This window comes from Brachyistius frenatus, unplaced genomic scaffold (genome assembly GCF_029030835.1).
Source record: "Brachyistius frenatus isolate BFR_SWC_R1_liver_20210118 unplaced genomic scaffold, ASM2903083v1 Contig_126, whole genome shotgun sequence".
In the NCBI taxonomy this organism is placed as follows: domain Eukaryota; kingdom Metazoa; phylum Chordata; class Actinopteri; family Embiotocidae; genus Brachyistius; species Brachyistius frenatus.
The window spans coordinates 47,501-65,134 of NW_027210725.1; the positions used below are offsets into that span (position 1 = coordinate 47,501).

General features: G+C 51.1%; 4 protein-coding genes across 6 annotated transcripts in view; 2 read left to right on the forward strand and 2 right to left on the reverse strand.

Annotated features, from left to right (window-relative positions):
* The first annotated feature begins 1,073 nt into the window (after nt 1-1,073).
* On the forward strand, nt 1,074-5,315 carry ppp1r15b (protein phosphatase 1, regulatory subunit 15B). The gene is made up of 2 exons (XM_069714147.1): nt 1,074-3,580; nt 3,952-5,315. Exons 1-2 carry the CDS (start codon nt 1,826-1,828, stop codon nt 4,153-4,155), a joined length of 1,959 nt encoding a protein of 652 aa, XP_069570248.1. The 5' UTR covers nt 1,074-1,825; the 3' UTR covers nt 4,156-5,315.
* Nucleotides 5,316-6,231: 916 nt separating this feature from the next.
* LOC138630049 (achaete-scute homolog 5-like) lies at nt 6,232-6,770 on the reverse strand. The gene has a single exon (XM_069714148.1). It carries the CDS (start codon nt 6,739-6,741, stop codon nt 6,232-6,234), a length of 510 nt encoding a protein of 169 aa, XP_069570249.1. The 5' UTR covers nt 6,742-6,770.
* A 1,243-nt stretch (nt 6,771-8,013) lies between these two features.
* On the reverse strand, nt 8,014-12,641 carry aldh4a1 (aldehyde dehydrogenase 4 family, member A1). The gene is made up of 15 exons (XM_069714141.1): nt 12,480-12,641; nt 11,824-11,917; nt 11,658-11,750; nt 11,528-11,575; nt 11,287-11,442; nt 10,952-11,101; nt 10,805-10,879; nt 10,509-10,696; nt 10,365-10,438; nt 10,094-10,290; nt 9,947-9,994; nt 9,709-9,861; nt 9,239-9,360; nt 9,006-9,124; nt 8,014-8,824 (listed from the first exon to the last, which is right to left on the reverse strand). Exons 1-15 carry the CDS (start codon nt 12,518-12,520, stop codon nt 8,712-8,714), a joined length of 1,671 nt encoding a protein of 556 aa, XP_069570242.1. The 5' UTR covers nt 12,521-12,641; the 3' UTR covers nt 8,014-8,711.
* A 1,315-nt stretch (nt 12,642-13,956) lies between these two features.
* LOC138630019 (E3 ubiquitin-protein ligase RNF123) overlaps nt 13,957-17,634 on the forward strand; it is a 35,537-nt gene continuing 31,859 nt past the window's right edge. For all 3 annotated transcript variants that reach the window (XM_069714098.1, XM_069714099.1, XM_069714100.1), the window contains exons 1-8: nt 13,957-14,155; nt 15,265-15,377; nt 15,890-15,974; nt 16,593-16,672; nt 16,808-16,905; nt 17,003-17,057; nt 17,136-17,221; nt 17,486-17,572. In XM_069714098.1, the coding sequence (XP_069570199.1) occupies nt 15,296-15,377; nt 15,890-15,974; nt 16,593-16,672; nt 16,808-16,905; nt 17,003-17,057; nt 17,136-17,221; nt 17,486-17,572 (573 nt within the window). In that variant the 5' untranslated portion in view covers nt 13,957-14,155; nt 15,265-15,295. The remainder of the gene's footprint in view (nt 14,156-15,264; nt 15,378-15,889; nt 15,975-16,592; nt 16,673-16,807; nt 16,906-17,002; nt 17,058-17,135; nt 17,222-17,485; nt 17,573-17,634) is intronic.

Consider the following 17,634-nt stretch of genomic DNA (forward strand, 5'->3'; position numbering starts at 1 on the left):
AAGGCAGCTCTACAGTGTTTTATCACCAACTATAAAATAATAAACCTTTAGTGTGAATAAACATATTTTAGATTTTGATGGCAACTAAAAAAATCAGGAGTGAAAACAAATGCTGTTTGTATTTTTTTGTGTAAAAAGTTTATTTTGAAAGAGTAAAACTTTCAAAGCAGAAATATACAGCTGATCATTGAATAGAAAGTGTTCTGATGAAATTGTGCTTGAATGTAGATGCAGTTTTATAGTTGCTTGGTTTTCATGTGCAGAGCAGCTGACAGCCGCTGAAAGAACTACAGATATTTATACTTTATATTTGATTATATTCACAGTTTCACATGAAATCATGTTTCCTGTTCAACCCTGAGTGACTGACAGCTGTCAAACTAAACAGAAACAGTGTTTCTGGAGCTCTGCAGGACGGTGAACACACACACACACACACACACACACACACACACAGACAGACACACACACACGCACACACACACACACACACAGACACACACACGCACGCACGCACGCACGCACACACACATGCACACACACACAGACAGACACACACACACAGACACACACACACACACGCACACAGACAGACACACACACACACACACACACAGACAGACAGACACACACACACACACACGCACGCACACAGACAGACACACACACACACACACACACACAGACAGACAGACACACACACACACGCACAGACACACACACACACGCACACACACACACGCGCACACACACACACACACACACACACACGCACGCGCACACACACACACGCACACAGACAGACACACACACACACACACACACACACACACACACACACACACACACACGCACAGACACACACACACACACACACACACACGCACACACGCACACACACACACACACACGCACGCGCACACACACACACGCACACAGACAGACACACACACACACACACACACACACACACACACACACACACACACACACACACACACACAGACAGACACACAGACACACACCCCGTCCCGTCCCGCCCCGTCCCGCCCTTCGCGAACACCGCGACGCTCCCTGACTTTTCGGTTCCCGGAAACACAACGACGATAATTGTTTTACGGTCCCTGAACTTTCTGATGAAATCTCACCGGAGCCTCAGACGGAGCGACCGGCCGGTAAACCGTCCCCGTGGAAGAACACAGTAACAGTATTAACTTCGACCGGAAAGAAAATCCCGTTGAAACCGTCCGATCAGCTGCTGAACGGCGGTTTAAATCGAGTATTTGACTCTTTCGTCGTCTTCCGGTTAAAACTAACCGTCGAGCTTAATTAGCTACTCGTGCTAAGCTAACCTGCTAACTACCGGGGAGACCTCCGGCCGTCGTCGCCTTTTCTCGGAGAATAATATCAGACAGAATGGCTCGTTTTTCATCTCCGGTCATGGAGCTTTCCTTGTTTCGTGACTCCGACGTGATGTCCGTCTCTTCCCACCCGTCCTCCGGCTCCGTCTGCACCGAGTACTCCACCAGAAAGAAGTCCAACCACCACTCTCAGAGGCCCGCCGCCGGGCTCACGGACCGTGTCTCCTGGGTTTCCTCCGGCTGTGGTGGCCAGCATGTGTGCGGGTCCGTGTAGAGACCGAATTCCAGTGAAAGGATTCGGGTTGTGTTGACGGGCAGCGGTCGTTGTTGTTGACCGGAACCGGGACCGGAGCTGCGGCGGTTGGACAGCTGTCACATTAGCAGCTAACTGCTAACTCCGGAGTTATTTCCGCTGCTCAGTTCATGTCACATAATTTTTTATTTTTCATTTTAAGTTGAGAAACATGTTCAGAAATATGAGCAGTGAGAGACATTTATCCGGCGGGGAGAGCTCGTCCTCCTCGGCCGGACACAGAGTCACCTCGCCCGGGCCTGGCATCCAGGAAAGCTCGTGGATCGGGTTGCTGTTTGGGCCCGCGCTGTCGCTGCTGCAGAGAATCCGCCCGGGCCGCCCGCGGCCCGACGAGTCCAGAACCAGCTTAGTTCAGGAAGAGAACGAGTTTTTACGACAGCTGGATGACATGATGCCGCAGACGGCTCACCTGACCTACCTGCGGTGTCAGCACGACGGAGCTGCCAGCCTGCTGGAGCCGCGGACCGGCAGCATGTTCCCGTGGTTCACCGTCGACTCTCTACGGGAACTAGGGATTCCGAGCGCCGCAGAAATGGACTTAAACTTGTGCCAGCAGACGCAGGTCGGGTACCTGTCCTCTGTCAGGACTGTTCTGAACCAGGTTCTACTGAGCTCTCAGGAACTGAAAGCCCCGGCAGGGATGGACTGGGTCCCCGGGACCAGCAGCGGGGGGAGAGGTAGGACGTGGTGGGGCAGCTTCTGGGGGGCCGAGGACAGCTCGCAGAGGGGGCTGCTGTCAGACCCGTCCTGGGCCGAGGACGGGACGGGGGGCCGGCTGTGTCCACCGGCAGCCGAGACAAAAGCTGGCGGATCAGCGAGCGGAGCATCGACGGAGGGAGAAACCTCTGGACCTTCTGAGAACAAAGAGAAGCCCGACAACAACGGAGGCCTTCGCTCAGTCCAGAACACAGCGGGCGCCGTGCAGGACCCCAGCAGCACCTCGGGAGCGTCCGGCAGCGAGGCGGCCGCTCCGCTGCCCGACCAGGACAACGGATACTCCAGCCTGGAAGAGGAACACATCCAGCGGGTCCGGCTGAAGGCTCTGAGGGACCAACGCTCAGCGCAGGAGGACGAGATGCCGCAGGACGGAGACACGCCTGAGGAAGAGGAGACAGGAAAGGAGGAGCACCTGACAGCTACAGGGCGGGGCCATTCTGAGGAGGCGGGGCTCCCCGCCCCTCAGTGCCAGAACCGAGCCATCGCCTTCATCATGGGATGTCCCTGCAGCGACGACGACAGCTCCGACCCGGACTCCACCGACGACGACGGCTTCGACAGCGAGGGCTCCGACCTGTCCGACTCTGATGATGACGACGATGACGACGATGATGATGATGATGATGATGATGATGAAGAGGAGGAGGACGGAGCCTCAGACTCGTACAGCGAGGCCGACTCAGAGGCGGAGCGTCTCTGGAGCTCCTTGAGCCGAAGTCTGGACCCATACAACCCCCAGAACTTCACAGCCAGGCAGAAGACCGGCACCTCCCGACCCTTCTCCACCCCCTCCCCCACCCCCACCTCTTTCCCTCCCTCCTCTCCTCCCCTCCCCATCTCCTCCCTACCCCTCACTTTCTCCTCCCCCCTCCTCCCCTCCCCCTCCGGCCTCGATGTCTGGGATGACTCCACCTCTGCCAGTGAGGTGGATGAAGCAGAGAGCCTCCACCTGTGGAGCTCCTTCAGCTCCTCCGACCCCTACAGCCCCTTCAATTTCCAGGCTCCCTACAGGACTACAGGACCGGACCCTGACAGAGAGAGGACCCGGGTCAGGACCAGGAGGGGGCCGCACCCCCCCTCTCAGAAACCAGCCTCTCCACCTCAGTACAGGAAGGAGGAGGCCGAGGAGCGGCTGGACAGCGGCTTCTCTGAACCCTCCTGCACCTCCTCCTCCAGCGCAACCAAGAAGGTCAGTGAGTCTCTGACACGATACATTGTCTCCCTCTCAGGTGTGTCTGATGTTCCTCAGTAGAACTTGATGCTGGAACCTGAAACGGGTTCTGGATTTAGAGTGTGTGGTGTGACGGCTGCTCGTCATGTGATCAGAGTGTTGACAGGAAGTGAAGCTGACTCCGGAGTCGCTGTTAATAACCGGTTCAGTTTGAGTCATCGGGTTTAATTCGTTCTATTGATTTTAATGCAACAGAACAGATGATAATAAATATCAAACAGAAAACAAACACGGTTTCAGTCATTTAAGAAAAATCCAAAATATCCAAAATGATGATGATGAAGTGAAGTCAGGTTTTAAAGAGCGACTCTTCCTCCTCTTCCTCTTAGGTGCGTTTCTGTGACCAGGTGGAGGAGTTCTTCGTCAGCTGCGGGGAGGAAGAGGAGGACCGGCAGGGCCCCTGGGAGCAGCTGGCCCGAGACCGCTGCCGCTTCCTGCGCCGTTGTCAGGAGGTGGAGCAGAGCATCACCTTCTGTCTGCAGCCGCAGCACCGCCGCCGGGCGTACGAGAGGCTCGCCGCCCACGATGCATGAGGACGCCACGGAGAGGACGCAGTCTGCAGGTGGACAGACAGACTGATGCTTCTGTGACCTTTGACCCCGACAGACAGACTGTTTTCATAGTAAACGTGTCGACAGCTGACGCCAGTGATTCTGAGTGGATTCACACCTCGTCGCGGCCGTCGTCATCACGGTGACCGTCCCCCTTCTCGTTCAGTGTTTGTGTCTCAGACAGGAGGAAGCTGCTGTCGCCATGGAGACATCACTGTCTCTGACACAACAGTTTGAAGCTGACGATCATTTTATTGATCGATCAGATTATTGATCTGATTATTAATCAGGTTGTTATCTGAATTTTAATCAGATTATTTAAAGTGTTGCTTTTATTCACATTATGAAGACAAATATTGACAGAAACCAGACGTTGGCGCTTCAAGTGTTCTTTAACTGATCATCACATGATCCACTGATCAGCCTGATTGATCTGCAGCTTCTCTGACTGATGAACACCTGCAGTCACACTGTTTGTTGTGAACAGCTCAGTGTTTGTGTCTGAATTTAAAGCCAAAGATGTGTGTGTGTGTGTGTGTGTGTGTGTGTGTGTGTGTGTGTGTGTGTGTGTGTGTGTGTGTGTGTGTGTGTGTGTGTGTGTGTGTGTGTGTGTGTCTGTCTGTGAGAGAGAGAGAGAGAGCGTGAGAGACACACACAGTGAGCTGTAGGTCTGGATGAATCTCATCAGTGTTTAACATGTTGCTCACTGATCAACTCTGATCTGAATCACTGTGGTGTTAAAATGAACTGTAGGTCCTGCAGGAGGTTCTGGTTCTGAAGGTCCTGCAGGAGGTTCTGGTTCTGTTCTGCTGACCTGACATCAGATCATCAGCAGGACGTCTTTGATCTGATGTTCCCTCCACAGAGGGAGCTCACGTTTCCCATCATGCTCTCTTCTTCATCGGTCTGACTGACGAGGAGCAGAGATCAGTCAGATTAAACACACTCAGTGTTCCAGTGTGTGTTTATTAGAACCAGATTGAACGCTGCAGTTGAATCAGAAATCTTTGGTGTTATTTTAGTCAGAAGAAGCTTTTTATTTTTCTAATGCATAGTTGGTTTCGTTGGTATCTTCATCACCATCATCACCTTCATCATCATCTCACAAACTCAATACAAATAAAATCAATATTTAATGATCACACACTGTCGTCTGCTGTTCTCTGTACACACACACACACACACACACACACACACACACACACACACACACACACACACACTCTCTCTCTCTCTGCAGAAGGTGAGGGAAAAAGGACCATCAGGGAACCATCATGACCCCTCAGGGGGCCTCAACCCTCAGGTTGGGAACCTCCTGTTTCACCTGTAACTATCTGAACGTTCTGACCTCTGCAGTCCCCCTCAGGACTGTAACACCAAACACATCCACCAGGTGTCTCTGGAGAAACTACAGGTGTGTTCAGACTCTTGTCAGCAGCAGGAGGAGGAGAGCGCCCTCTGGTGGAGCTTCCTGGGGTAAGCAGGGACTTCTATTTTATTTTCTATAATTTATTACCTTTAATTACACTTTAACGTGTTCAGTGCTATTAAATAAACTGGTGGGATTTATATCTATACACAACGCGTAGAAACAAAGGTGTTACCGACGTGTAGAAACAAACGCGGCTCTCATTCTGACAGATGTTTTCTTTGTTTTCTGTAAAGATTCGTCACTTTTAGTGAAGTTCAACACATACATGTAAAAACTAAACCTAAAATATTGTTCATCAGAACTGAAAATCTAAACAGTTTTACTTTCTCTCCTTATTTGACGACATCTACAACGTGTCCATGATGTCGACCAATAGGAGCACAGAGACTGTAACTATGGCGACAGCAGAAACAGACTGTCCTCTTGGTGCAACTCTGTTTCTGTCGGGTTTTTTTTTTTTCAGACACATCGTGAACATTCGTTCCAGGAAGACACCCCTGGCTCTTCCCTCCTTGTGACATCACATGGGTAAGAGACGGAGAGCTGTGATTGGTCGGGGATCAGTGTGTAGTAAATAGTGAGCTGATGTCTGATTGGGTTTGTGGAGTGTTCAGCTGTGACGATGTTCAACACGTGAACTCCTCCGATGGCCCTCGGCGGTCCGGACCAGGAGACGCCGCCTCCCCCCCGCCGTGCCGCCCCCCCCTCTCCTCCTCCACCTCCACCAGGCCCTGCAGGTACTTGATGTACCTGATGGCGGCCCGCAGCGTCTCCACCTTGCTGAGGCGCTTGTCGGCGCTGTGACCCGGCAGGTGGTCCCTCAGCTTGGCGTAGCCCTGGTTCACGCACTTCACCCGCTGGCGCTCGCGCTCGTTACGTTTCTGGATGAAGGCCGGCTCGAACGGACACTCGTACACGCTGAAGTGTCCGCGGTGGAAGGGGGCCAGGTAGGGCAGCAGCCCGGGGCCCCGCAGGGGGCCGGCGTAGAGGCCGAGGCCGGCCGGGTCCATGCTGGACGGGTAGAGGAGGACGGGGACGGAGCCGCGGTCCTCACCGAGTCCAGCAGGCGGAGACACACTGAAGCTCAGGCAGGAAGAACGCTGGTCGAGGAGGGAGGAGGAGAAGGAGGAGCTCATCGTGTGACCTGGACCGACCCACACCTGAGGAGGACCAGAACCAGAGACAAGACAGACGGTCCATCATCTTCAAATTAAAACAAAATGAAATTGAAGAAAATTTAAGAAAAATAATGTAATTCTGAAATTGTAAAAACAAAAAGTTTAATTTAGAGGATCCAAATTCTTTTGTCTGAAGAGATACAAATCAAATTTAATTAAAATCTGATATATTTTAAACAAAATTAAGATTCTAAAATAAAATGAATAATTCAAACACTTTTATCTGCTGACTAGAATATTTATTATTAACAGGAATTAATCTCTAAGACATAAATCGGCCATCTTCTGTTTGGGATAATAAACTCAAACCTGTACCGGGTTCTTACGGGTAGGTTCGTCGCTGCGCAGGTCACCACTGACATGAAGATCATGGATCATGGATCAGGACATTTCTCTGATCTGTAACCATGACAACAAAGCACAGCAGATCTGTGAATAAGGTTCCGACAGACGGATGTTCTGATCCTCTCAGACCGTCAGAGATGAACGCTGCAGGACGAAGGCAGATGTTGTTTAGGCTCCGCCCCTCGTCATGCAGACTCCCAACAACATGGAGAATGGGTTCTAGTTCTACTTTAAATCAGTCTTTGTCTCACCTTCAGATGCAGCTGCAGCGTCGTCCTCCAGTTTCACACAAACTGACTGCTCAGCCTTCACCTGCTTTTACCTGCTCAGGCTCCGCCCCTCCAGGTGCGTGATGGGTCGTTAGGTAAAGCCGACAGACCGCCTCCAGTCTCATCAAACAAGAACGTCTCCAACGATCCGACGAAACATCCAACACTTCCTGAATGAGAAGAAACGCTCGGCCCATGCACACACACACACACACACACAGTCCAGGTGTGTGTGTGTGTTTGGTTGTGAGTCGGCCGTGGTGTCGGTGTTGTCGGTTCTTTGTACCCCCCCCCCCCCCCCCCCCCCCCCCCCCCCCCCCCCCCCCCCCCCCCCCCCCCCCCCCCCCCCCCCCCCCCCCCCCCCCAGGTGCAGAACATCAAACAGAGAAATGAGTGTTTTGCGTTTCCTGTCTAAGTCCTGGTCGTCAGATGAAAGGCGGCAGCGACACACACCCTTCCTGTCATCACACATCACACACTGATGACTGTTTACACACACACACACACACACACACACCTGGAAGGAGCCCCCCCCCCCCACACACACACAAAGCAAAACATCTTCACCCAGAACCAGTGTTCCTTCAGTGTTTTTGATAAAAGAAGAAACAAAGACTAAAGTTTGTAATAGTTTATTAATCTGAATTTACAGTTTAGAGGCACGTTATAAATCATCTGAAAGATTAAAGTACAAAACTAGAAGATCAGAACTGTCCGATCAGAACCGAGCGGACCGGTGGGACCACAACATTTCATCAGCAGGTTGAAGTTGTTCAGTGTGCAGTTCACCTGACAGACCGCCAGGGGGACGCTGCCCCCACTGGATGGACGGCTGTACTGCAGTGATGTGTCACCTGCTGATCAATACTACTGATCATCATTTCTTTGGAAACATTCCGTCTCCACGGCGACGGTGATCCAGAAAACATTTACAATTAAGGATCTAAAACCGATGACTGGATGATCGATACGGCTGCAGATGGATTAATCAACGAATCGATTCCACATGATTCTGGAATCTATTTGTACCTGAGATTATTAGTTATTGATTGATCGATCAGTCAGAAACCAGTTTATTATCTCAGACAAATTAATCAATTATCTGATTTTTATTAACTGGGATTGAATTCAGATTGAAACAGGAAATGGACTGAAATCGAACCCGTCAAATTAAAAGCAGTGACGCTAACGGAGCCGAAGATGGAGGACGTGTACTCTTTGCACTGGACCAAAGAGTCCCCCGATAGTTGGACAGATTGAGAGACGGACAGATAGTTGGACAGATTGAGAGATGGACACAGGGGGGGTGGGGTCTCAGCCCATGTAGGGGTACTTCCACTCTGTCAGGGGGACGTGCGTCTCCTTCACCACCTGCGGAGACGTCCACCTCAGGACGTAGTGAGGACCTCCTGGTTTATCATTGGTGCCTGAAGAAGAGATCAGTTTAACATCAATCAATCAATCAACCAATCAATCAACCATCCATCCATCAGGTTTCAGTGACTGACAGTGATTGTCTGATCAATTAACATCTGAGAAGCAACACTGTGATAGGTGGTGATGTCATCAAAGAGCCTCTGACACACCTATGACCTCACAGCTTCTCACCTGAAGCTCTGGCGCCGCCGAACGGCTGCTGGGCGACGATGGATCCGGTGGACTTATCGTTGACATAGTAGTTTCCCGCCGCGTTCCTCAGGACGCGGGCCGCCTCCTCCACCACCTCCCTACGGTTACCATGGAAACACGGATCAACACGGGACACAGGTCCACCTGATAGATGCCAGAGACGCTGATCCGGCAGCAGGTATGTAACACGTGTGCAGAGGAACACGTCTTACTTGTCCTGAGCGAACACGGCTCCCGTCAGAGCGTACGGCGACGTGCTGTCAATCAGCTGCAGAACCTCCTTGTAGCTCCGCTCAGGGTACACGAACACCACCAGGACTGGCCCGAAGATCTCCTGCAGGGCACGGGACACGACACGGGACACCACATGGGACACGACACGGGACACAGGACACCACATGGGACACCACATGGGTCACGACACGGGACACCACATGGAACACGGGACACGACACGTGACACCACATAGGACACGACATGGGACACCACAAGGGACACGATATGGGACACAACATGGGACACCACCCGGGGCACGACATGGAACACGATACGCGACACGACAGGGGACACAACAAAGGACACGACATGGGAAATGGAACACCACATGGGACACGAGACAGAACACAGGGTCAGAGACACCAGTGGAGGGATTCAAGGGCTCCTGTCAGAACCGGGTTGGTACCTCGCTCATGATGTCGTCCTGCGGGTCTTTGGTCTCGATAATGGTCGGATCCACGAAGTATCCGGTCCTGTTGTCACATGTCCCTCCGGCCAGGACGCTCAGAGACGGAGACGACCGGGCGCGATCCAACCACCCCTTGATCCGAGCGAAGGACTGGAGGATGAGACAGAGTGAGACATGGGAAGGAGAGGACAGAGACACAGGAAGGAGAGGACGGAGACAGTCTGTCTGGTTTCACCTTGTCGTCGATGACGGCGGAGAAGAAGGTGCTGAAGTCGTCCACAGGCTGAGAAGACAAGAAGAAGACGTGAGACGGACTTCATCAGACCAGAGGACGTCCACCTGGAGGTCTGAACCTTGGACAGACAGACAGGTGTCCACTCACGTCTCCCACCCGGATGTCCCCGAGGACGCCCAGCAGCTGCGTCCTGATCTGCGGCCAGAGGCTGTCGGGGACGTACATCCTGGAGCAGGCGGAGCACTTTTGTCCTCCGTACTCGAAGGCTGAGCGGATCGTTCCCATGACGACGCTCCGGACGTCCGCCGATGAGTGGACGAAGTGGAAGTTCTTCCCGCCGCACTCTAAAAACACAAAGAGTCGTCGGGTCGCTACGGCAACACGTTAACGGGGGGAGACGGCAGACGCAGACGCTCACCTCCGGCCAGGCGGGGGAAGTTCCGGTACCGGTCCAGGTTCTGGGCCACCTGCTTCCACAGGTGCTTGAACGTCCTACAAACACAGAGTCAGTGAACGCCTGGTGTCGCCAGCAGGGGGCGACATGTCAGGCGGCGAGACTTACGGCACGCTGCCGGTGAAGTTGATGCCCGCCAGGTGCTCCGAGGACGTGACGGCGTCTCCAAACACCGGACCGTCGGCCGGGAGGAACTGGACGATGTTCGGGGGGAGACCGCTGTCCCTCAGGACCCGGTACACTGCGTAGCTCGCTGACATGGCACTGTCACTGGGCTTCCACAGGACCACGTTGCCCTGGGAGACGGAGACACGGGGACATCAGAGACACCAGACTGTCCCTCAGGACCCCGTCAGGAGGAGGAGGAGGAGAAGGAGGAGGGGGACCAACCAGGAGTCTCTCACCATCAGAGCCGGCGTTCCTGCCAGGTTTCCTCCGATTGCAGTAAAGTTAAACGGAGCCACGGCGGCGACAAACCCCTGAAAGACAAGATGGAGACATGGTGAGGTCAGGGGTCAGGGTGGGGGTCAGGGTGGGGGTCGTAGTCTCACCTCCAGCCCTCGGTACAGCATTGTGTTGGTGCTCCCGGCGGCGTCCAGCGGCTGCTGCGTCTGCAGCTCGATGGCGTGTTTGGCGTTAAATCTGAAGAAGTCGATGAGCTCTGCAGCCGCGTCGATCTCCGCCTGAACCACCGTCTTCCCCTGGACACACAAAATGGAGGCTTGAAGCTCCGCCCACATGTACCACGCTGTAATGTCTTTTCTTTTTCTCTGTGCTTCATTCTGGTCTTTGTTTAGCAGCTGATTCCTCTGATGGTTCTTTCCCTCTGACCCTTTGACCCCGACCTGGTACCTGGACCTGTACCTGACCCCCGACCCTGCGGTACCTGTCCGATCATGGTCTTGGCCAGGATCTCTGCTCTCTTGGGTCCGCTGATGATGTCGGCCGCCTTGAAGAGGATCTGGGCCCGGTCCTGGACCGGTTTCAGGTCCCACTCCCTCCTCGCTGCCACCGACGCCTCGATGGCTTTGTTGATCAGCTCCTGGGTCACATGAAGCACAAAGACCATGTGGCTCCGGACTCCTGGTGGACCTGAATGCCTCTGAAGGGTTCGGGTCGGAACTCACCTGGTCGGCGTAGCAGAACCGGGCCACCTTGTGGGAGTGGTTGAAGGGCTGTGAAGACAAACAGAACCAGTGACATCAGAATGATGCAGCAGCTGGTTCTGATTCAGTCAGCAGAGATGTGTTCACTCACAGACAGCTGATATCGAATGTCTTTGGTCCACACGTGTTCGTCTCCCACCACACATGGGACGTCCTCGGTCCGGCCACGCAGATGGGCCAGCGCCTGGACGGAACACACATCGGGTCAGTACAGACTGAGGTTCTGAGTGTATTAAAGAGTGTCTTAAGGTTCGGACCTCCTGCAGCTCCGTTCTCTCTGGACTTCCCTCGTTGAAGCTCAGGATGGGCTCGTTGGTCACCTCCACAGAAGAACAGGGGAAGGTCCGGAACCTGAGAACGCACAGAGTTCAGAACCACACCGACCAGCAGGACCTGACCTGGATCAAACCGGATCAGACCGGGTCAGACCGGATCAAACCAGCTCAGATCGGATCAAACCAGCTCAGATCGGATCAAACCGGCTCAGATCGGATCAAACCGGTTCAGACTGGATGAGTCATTACCCCCCCACCCCCACTCATATTAACCTGATACCCACTGAACCGGTGCAGGCTGGATTGGAGGGGGTGGAGCCAACGGGCCGGCTGGTGTCATGACAGATGTTCTCAGAGTCCATGTGCACCAGAGCCTGACCTGACCTGACCTGACCTGACCTTTACCTCGGAAAGGAGTGTTAAAGTGTTCGAGGAAATGTACTTCGTTACTTTCCCGCTCCGTAAACAACTATTGATCAGGTATCATTACGTAACACACGCGCACACACACTTATAGTGATCAGTGACAGGTCACCGATCAGGTCATTGATCAGAGTACCGCCTCAGATGATTGACAGGTCTTTAAGGAGTGACGCGGGGCTGAAAGAGTCTCGTGTCCGCTCATGTGAAGCACCTACCCCCTCCACGACCGACACACCGCCCCCCGAACACGCAGCATCTTCCTGGGACTCGCTGATGAGACCCACTGAAGGAGAAAAGAAGCCGTCGAACACAACTGCCGCCTGGATCGATACCTGATCAGATACAGCAAACAGACGGTTGACCGAGCAGACCCACGGTTACAGCCGGGACACTCCAAACACGACCGCGCTCTCAGCGGGGCACACGACGTACTTCACGGAGGGATTTCGTCCATCTGCCTCCACATTTGTTCTGTTTCACAACAGTTTGATATATATATCTCATATTTTATCAAATATAATTTCAAAAAAGGAAACTTTATATTTAAAAACAGTAAAATATCCATCGAGGAACCTCCTCCACCCTCCTCTTCAAGAAATGGAACCTTCCAAAGGCGGGTCGGTGCCTGTCCAATCAGCAAACAGTAGAAAAGTGACCAGCCAATCAGATGCCTCCTGTGAGGAATCAGAACGAGGCTCTATATTGACCCAGTTCTTGATCTTTCCCCTGTAGTTGATCACTTCGATAGTTTGTCCAGAATTAAAATCAATAATGATAATCATGGTTTTATTACTGCAGATGATCAACTCATAGTTCACACTTAGATAAGAGTGTTGACTTTATGATTATAAAATCTTGATTCAGCTCATTAATTCTGTGAAATCATCCTCCATTTCCACGCTCTTACATATCAAGAGACTTTTTTTTAGCTCGTGCATGTAGATATATCTATCGTATCAATGATATATGATTATATCATAAACTCTTAAAAGCTGAACTCAACTCAAGCTACAAATTGATTTATTTATTTTTCATTTCTCTGATTTATTAATGTCTCTAATATGTTTAATTACAACAACAATTATTCGTACTGGTATTATAACATGTCTTACTACTATCATAACTTTGACAAATTAATAATTCAATCTGTCTTATTTATACATTTATTTTGGTGATAGTTGAGAAAAACGAGCAAACAAACTAACAACAAAAGTAAATAAATAACTAAATCAGTAATATAAACATGTCATGTACCAATTTATGAGCAGTCGCGGACTGATTCCGTCGACGTGATTCTTCATCAGTTCTGGATATGAATGCTGCTGCCGGTTCTGCAGGTGTTCTGAGGTTCTGAATGTCACCAGACTGTAATGACACATACCGACCACACGATGGAGACAAACCCCAGACTGAAATCACAATTTCTGTTTTTCACATTCAGACACATTTTTCATGTGTTTCTGCTCAAAATGATATTTTTTAAAATTTATTTGATAAATATCTTTGTGACGTTGTAAAGCAACAACATTACGTGTTCAGTGTTTGTAGTTTCAGCCGTCATCAGTCCTCCATGTTCTCCTGAAGAGGAACGAGGAACAACAGCTGATGGTTACAAGGAGCGCGCGGGAAGTATTTCCAAGTGCTGAAGCTCCTCCTCCTTTTTGTTTTTGCGTTTTTCTGTATTTTGTCCCAAGCGGCGCCCCGTACCGTGAGAGGCGTTGACAGGCAGGTTGTTGTGGTGGGAACGGACTGTAATTAGCGTCGAACTCTCGACAGCTGCTCAGCTGCTCTTCATCACCCGGAATATCGGAACCAGCGGCGGCGGACAGCGGAACCAGCGGCGGCGGACAGCGGAGCCGCGGAGCTGCGGCTCGTCTGAGCCCGGGACACGGTAGGTGCTGCCGGCCGTTAGCCGCTAGCTAAATGACAGCTAACAGACCGCTCAGGAGCCGAACTGAGCCGAGCCGAGACACTGTTAACCGGTTCAGACGGGCCAGACAATTTACCCGACCTTCACCCGACAGAGTCCGGCAGGACAATATCTGTCAGGCCGGCAGCTGCAAGTCACCGGGCCGCTGAGAGAACCGAGGCTAGTTAGCATGGTAACAGTCCGGCTAACTGTGAAGCTGCTCTATTTTACCCGAGAACAGTACAAGTACACGGTACACGGTACAAGTAGACAGTACAAGTACACGGTACAAGTACACAGTACACGGTACAAGTACACGGTACAAGTAGACAGTACACAGTAGACGGTACAAGTACACAGTAAACAGTACACAGTAGACATTATACGGTACAAGTACACAGTATACGGTACAAGTACACAGTACACAGTATACGGTACAAGTACACGGTACTTTCAACTTCATGTAGTACAAGTTTACAGTAAGAGTACACAGTATGAGTATACAGTACGAGTACACTACTGTCAACTTCATGTAGTACAAGTACACAGTAGTCAGCTTCATGCAGTACAAGTACACAGTATACAGTATGAGTACACAGTACTGTCAGCTTCATGTAGTATACAGTACAAGTACACTACAGTAAGTACACAGTACTGTCAGCTTCATGTAGTACAAGTACATAGTACTGACAGCTTCATGTAGTACACAGTATACAGTACGAGTACACTACTGTCAACTTCATGTAGTACAAGTACACAGTAGTCAGCTTCATGCAGTACAAGTACACAGTATACAGTATGAGTACACAGTACTGTCAGCTTCATGTAGTATACAGTACAAGTACACTACAGTAAGTACACAGTACTGTCAGCTTCATGTAGTACAAGTACATAGTACTGTCAGCTTCATGTAGTATACAGTACAAGTACACAGTATACAGTAAGAGTACACAGTACTGTCAGCTTCCTGCAGTACAAGTACACAGTGTCTCCAGGACAGGAAACCGGGAGGACGATGATAGAACATGTGATTAACTGGATGTGATGTCACTGACCTGTCCCCCTTCTCCTCTGTGATTGGTGGATAACAGCGTATGGGTCAGCTGACTCCAGGCAGACAGCATGAGCTCGAAGGGAGGCGGAACCGCTCTAACCCGCCGCAACTACCGGCTGGCCTCGGACACGGACAAACCTAAAGCTACAGGTGAGCTGTGAACACCTGAGACGGGTGCATTTGACAGGTGACTGTAGGTGTTATAAAAACAGGAAGTTGGTTTCAGTGTCAGATTTGAAGTCACACACATGAAACACGTATGTTCAGAGTGACCACCTCTTCCTGATGACATCATCACCTCTGATGTCCTTTCAGAATAAAGCTCCAGAGAAACAGACGGTTCAGAAGCTGTATGAGAATCTGTCTGTTTTTAAGTTTCCTTCGGTCTCCTGGTGGTGTGATTACCCATGATGCACTGCAGCCAGGAGCTGCTCACTCAGCTCTGCTTCTGTTTTACTGAAAATGAACAAATCCAGACGAAACGATGACGACGGTGTACTTCCTGTTTGTAAAAGTTCAATAACTTCCATCCATTACCTATACCCGCTTTATCCTGAACAGTCCTCAGTCACATGATATGAATTATTGTATGATGATAATAATGTTATTGTGAGTCAGACCTCTGTGTATTAAGCTGGTTCTGGTTCTGGTTCCTCCGTCAGGCATCGTGAATGAGAAGCTGCTGAGTGATTACCTGCATCATGTGTTTCCATCCACCACGCAGGGGCCGGCGCTGGCCTCCCTCAGGTAACTTACCAATCTGTCCTCCTGTCTGTCCTCCTGTCTGTCTCTACTGTCCTCCTGTCTGCCCTCCTGTCTGCCCTCCTGTCTGTCCTCCTGTCTCCCTCCTGTCCTCCTGTCTGTCTCTCCTGTCTGTCCTCCTGTCTGCCCTCCTGTCTGCCCTCCTGTCTGTCCTCCTGTCTCCCTCCTGTCCTCCTGTCTGTCTCTCGTCCAGCAGCCTCATGTTTCCTCTGCAGTTCTAACTTTAGCCGAACAGCTGCTGCTCTGACACATGAACTCACAACAACACAACTTTGTATGTGGAAATAAAATAACGTGCAAGAATTCAGGAAACCAAACTGTTCTTTTAACTTTGTAAAAACTTTTGTGAAGTCTTCTTTTTATTCATTTTTATTTTCAGTCTTTATTTGTTTTATTTCATAGTTTTTCTTTGCATTAACTCATTTATTTATTTTTGAAACTTTAGCTGTCAGATTTAATATAATAACTGTTACTTCAGTCCTGCAGTTCCACTTTGAGTGTTAGGAGGCGACACTGAGTCACTGCAGTCAGTCAGTTGATTCAGTCTGTTTCTGATCAATAAACCACACAAAGTTCATCCTCCTCCTCCTCCTCCTCCTCCAGGAAGCCTCTTGGTTTCCAGGACCTCGGTTCCCACCTGGAGAGACTTCTGTCTGAAGGGGAACCAGCTGACAACATCAAGGGTGAGGACAGTTATTGATCACTGGGGGGGGGGCTGCAGGACCGCAGCTGACCTGTGTGTGTGTGTGTGTGTGTGTGTGTGTGTGTGTGTGTGTGTGTGTGTGTGTGTGTGTGTGTGTGTGTGTGTGTGTGTGTAGATCAGTGTGGTGAAGGTCGTCTGGGTCCTCAGCCGGTCGTCCTCGATCACACCAGCGGTTTCGAAGGACTTCTGTTTGTGGACGACGACCTGCTCGGGGTAAGACAGACACGCTGAGCCCTGATTGGCTGACAGTGTCATGATATCACCAGCAGCTATTTCCTGTCTCTGTATGAAACCATGTGTGTCCTCTCAGGTCATCGGACACAGTAACTTCAGCTCCATCAGAGCCACCACTTGTGTGTACAAAGGTAACTCCTCCCACCCCACCTGTGCTTCCTGTTTCTGTTGATGACTCCTCCCCCCTTACCTGCTCTTCCTGTCTGCAGGTAAATGGGCCTACGAGGTTCTGATCTCCTCTCAGGGTCTGATGCAGATCGGATGGTGTACTCTGAACTGTCGCTTCAACCAGGAGGTACAAATACACACACACACACACACACACACACACACACACACACACACACACAGACACACACACACACAGACACACACACACACACATACACACAGACACACACAGACACACACACACAGACACACACAGACACACACACACACACACACACACACACACACACACACACACACACACACACAGACACACACACGCACGCACACACAGACACAGACCCCCCCCCCCCAGTAGTAACTGTGTGTGTGTGTGTGTGTGTTTCAGGAGGGGGTGGGCGACACTCCCGACTCGTATGCTTACGACGGGAACAGAGTGAGGAAGTGGAACGTGACGACCACCAACTACGGGAAGGTGAGTCCTCACTTGCAGCAGTCCGTCTCAATCCTGTCTGTCTGTCTGCAACTAAACTCCGA

Excerpts from the sequence above, each read along its gene's own strand:
- aldh4a1 (XM_069714141.1), bottom strand. The coding sequence starts at position 12,520 with ATGCTGCGTGTTCGGGGGGCGGTGTGTCGGTCGTGGAGGGG. Across the intron at positions 11,443-11,527 it reads GGTTCTGCTACGCCGACCAG|GAGCTGATCAACAAAGCCAT; the intron begins GTGAGTTCCGAC and ends CATGTGACCCAG. Across the intron at positions 9,125-9,238 it reads GCCGTGTTCGCTCAGGACAA|GGAGGTGGTGGAGGAGGCGG; the intron begins GTAAGACGTGTT and ends TGGTAACCGTAG.
- ppp1r15b (XM_069714147.1), top strand. The coding sequence starts at position 1,826 with ATGTTCAGAAATATGAGCAGTGAGAGACATTTATCCGGCGGGGAGAGC. Across the intron at positions 3,581-3,951 it reads CCTCCAGCGCAACCAAGAAG|GTGCGTTTCTGTGACCAGGT; the intron begins GTCAGTGAGTCT and ends TCTTCCTCTTAG.
- LOC138630049 (XM_069714148.1), bottom strand. The coding sequence starts at position 6,741 with ATGAGCTCCTCCTTCTCCTCCTCCCTCCTCGACCAGCGTTCTTCCTGC.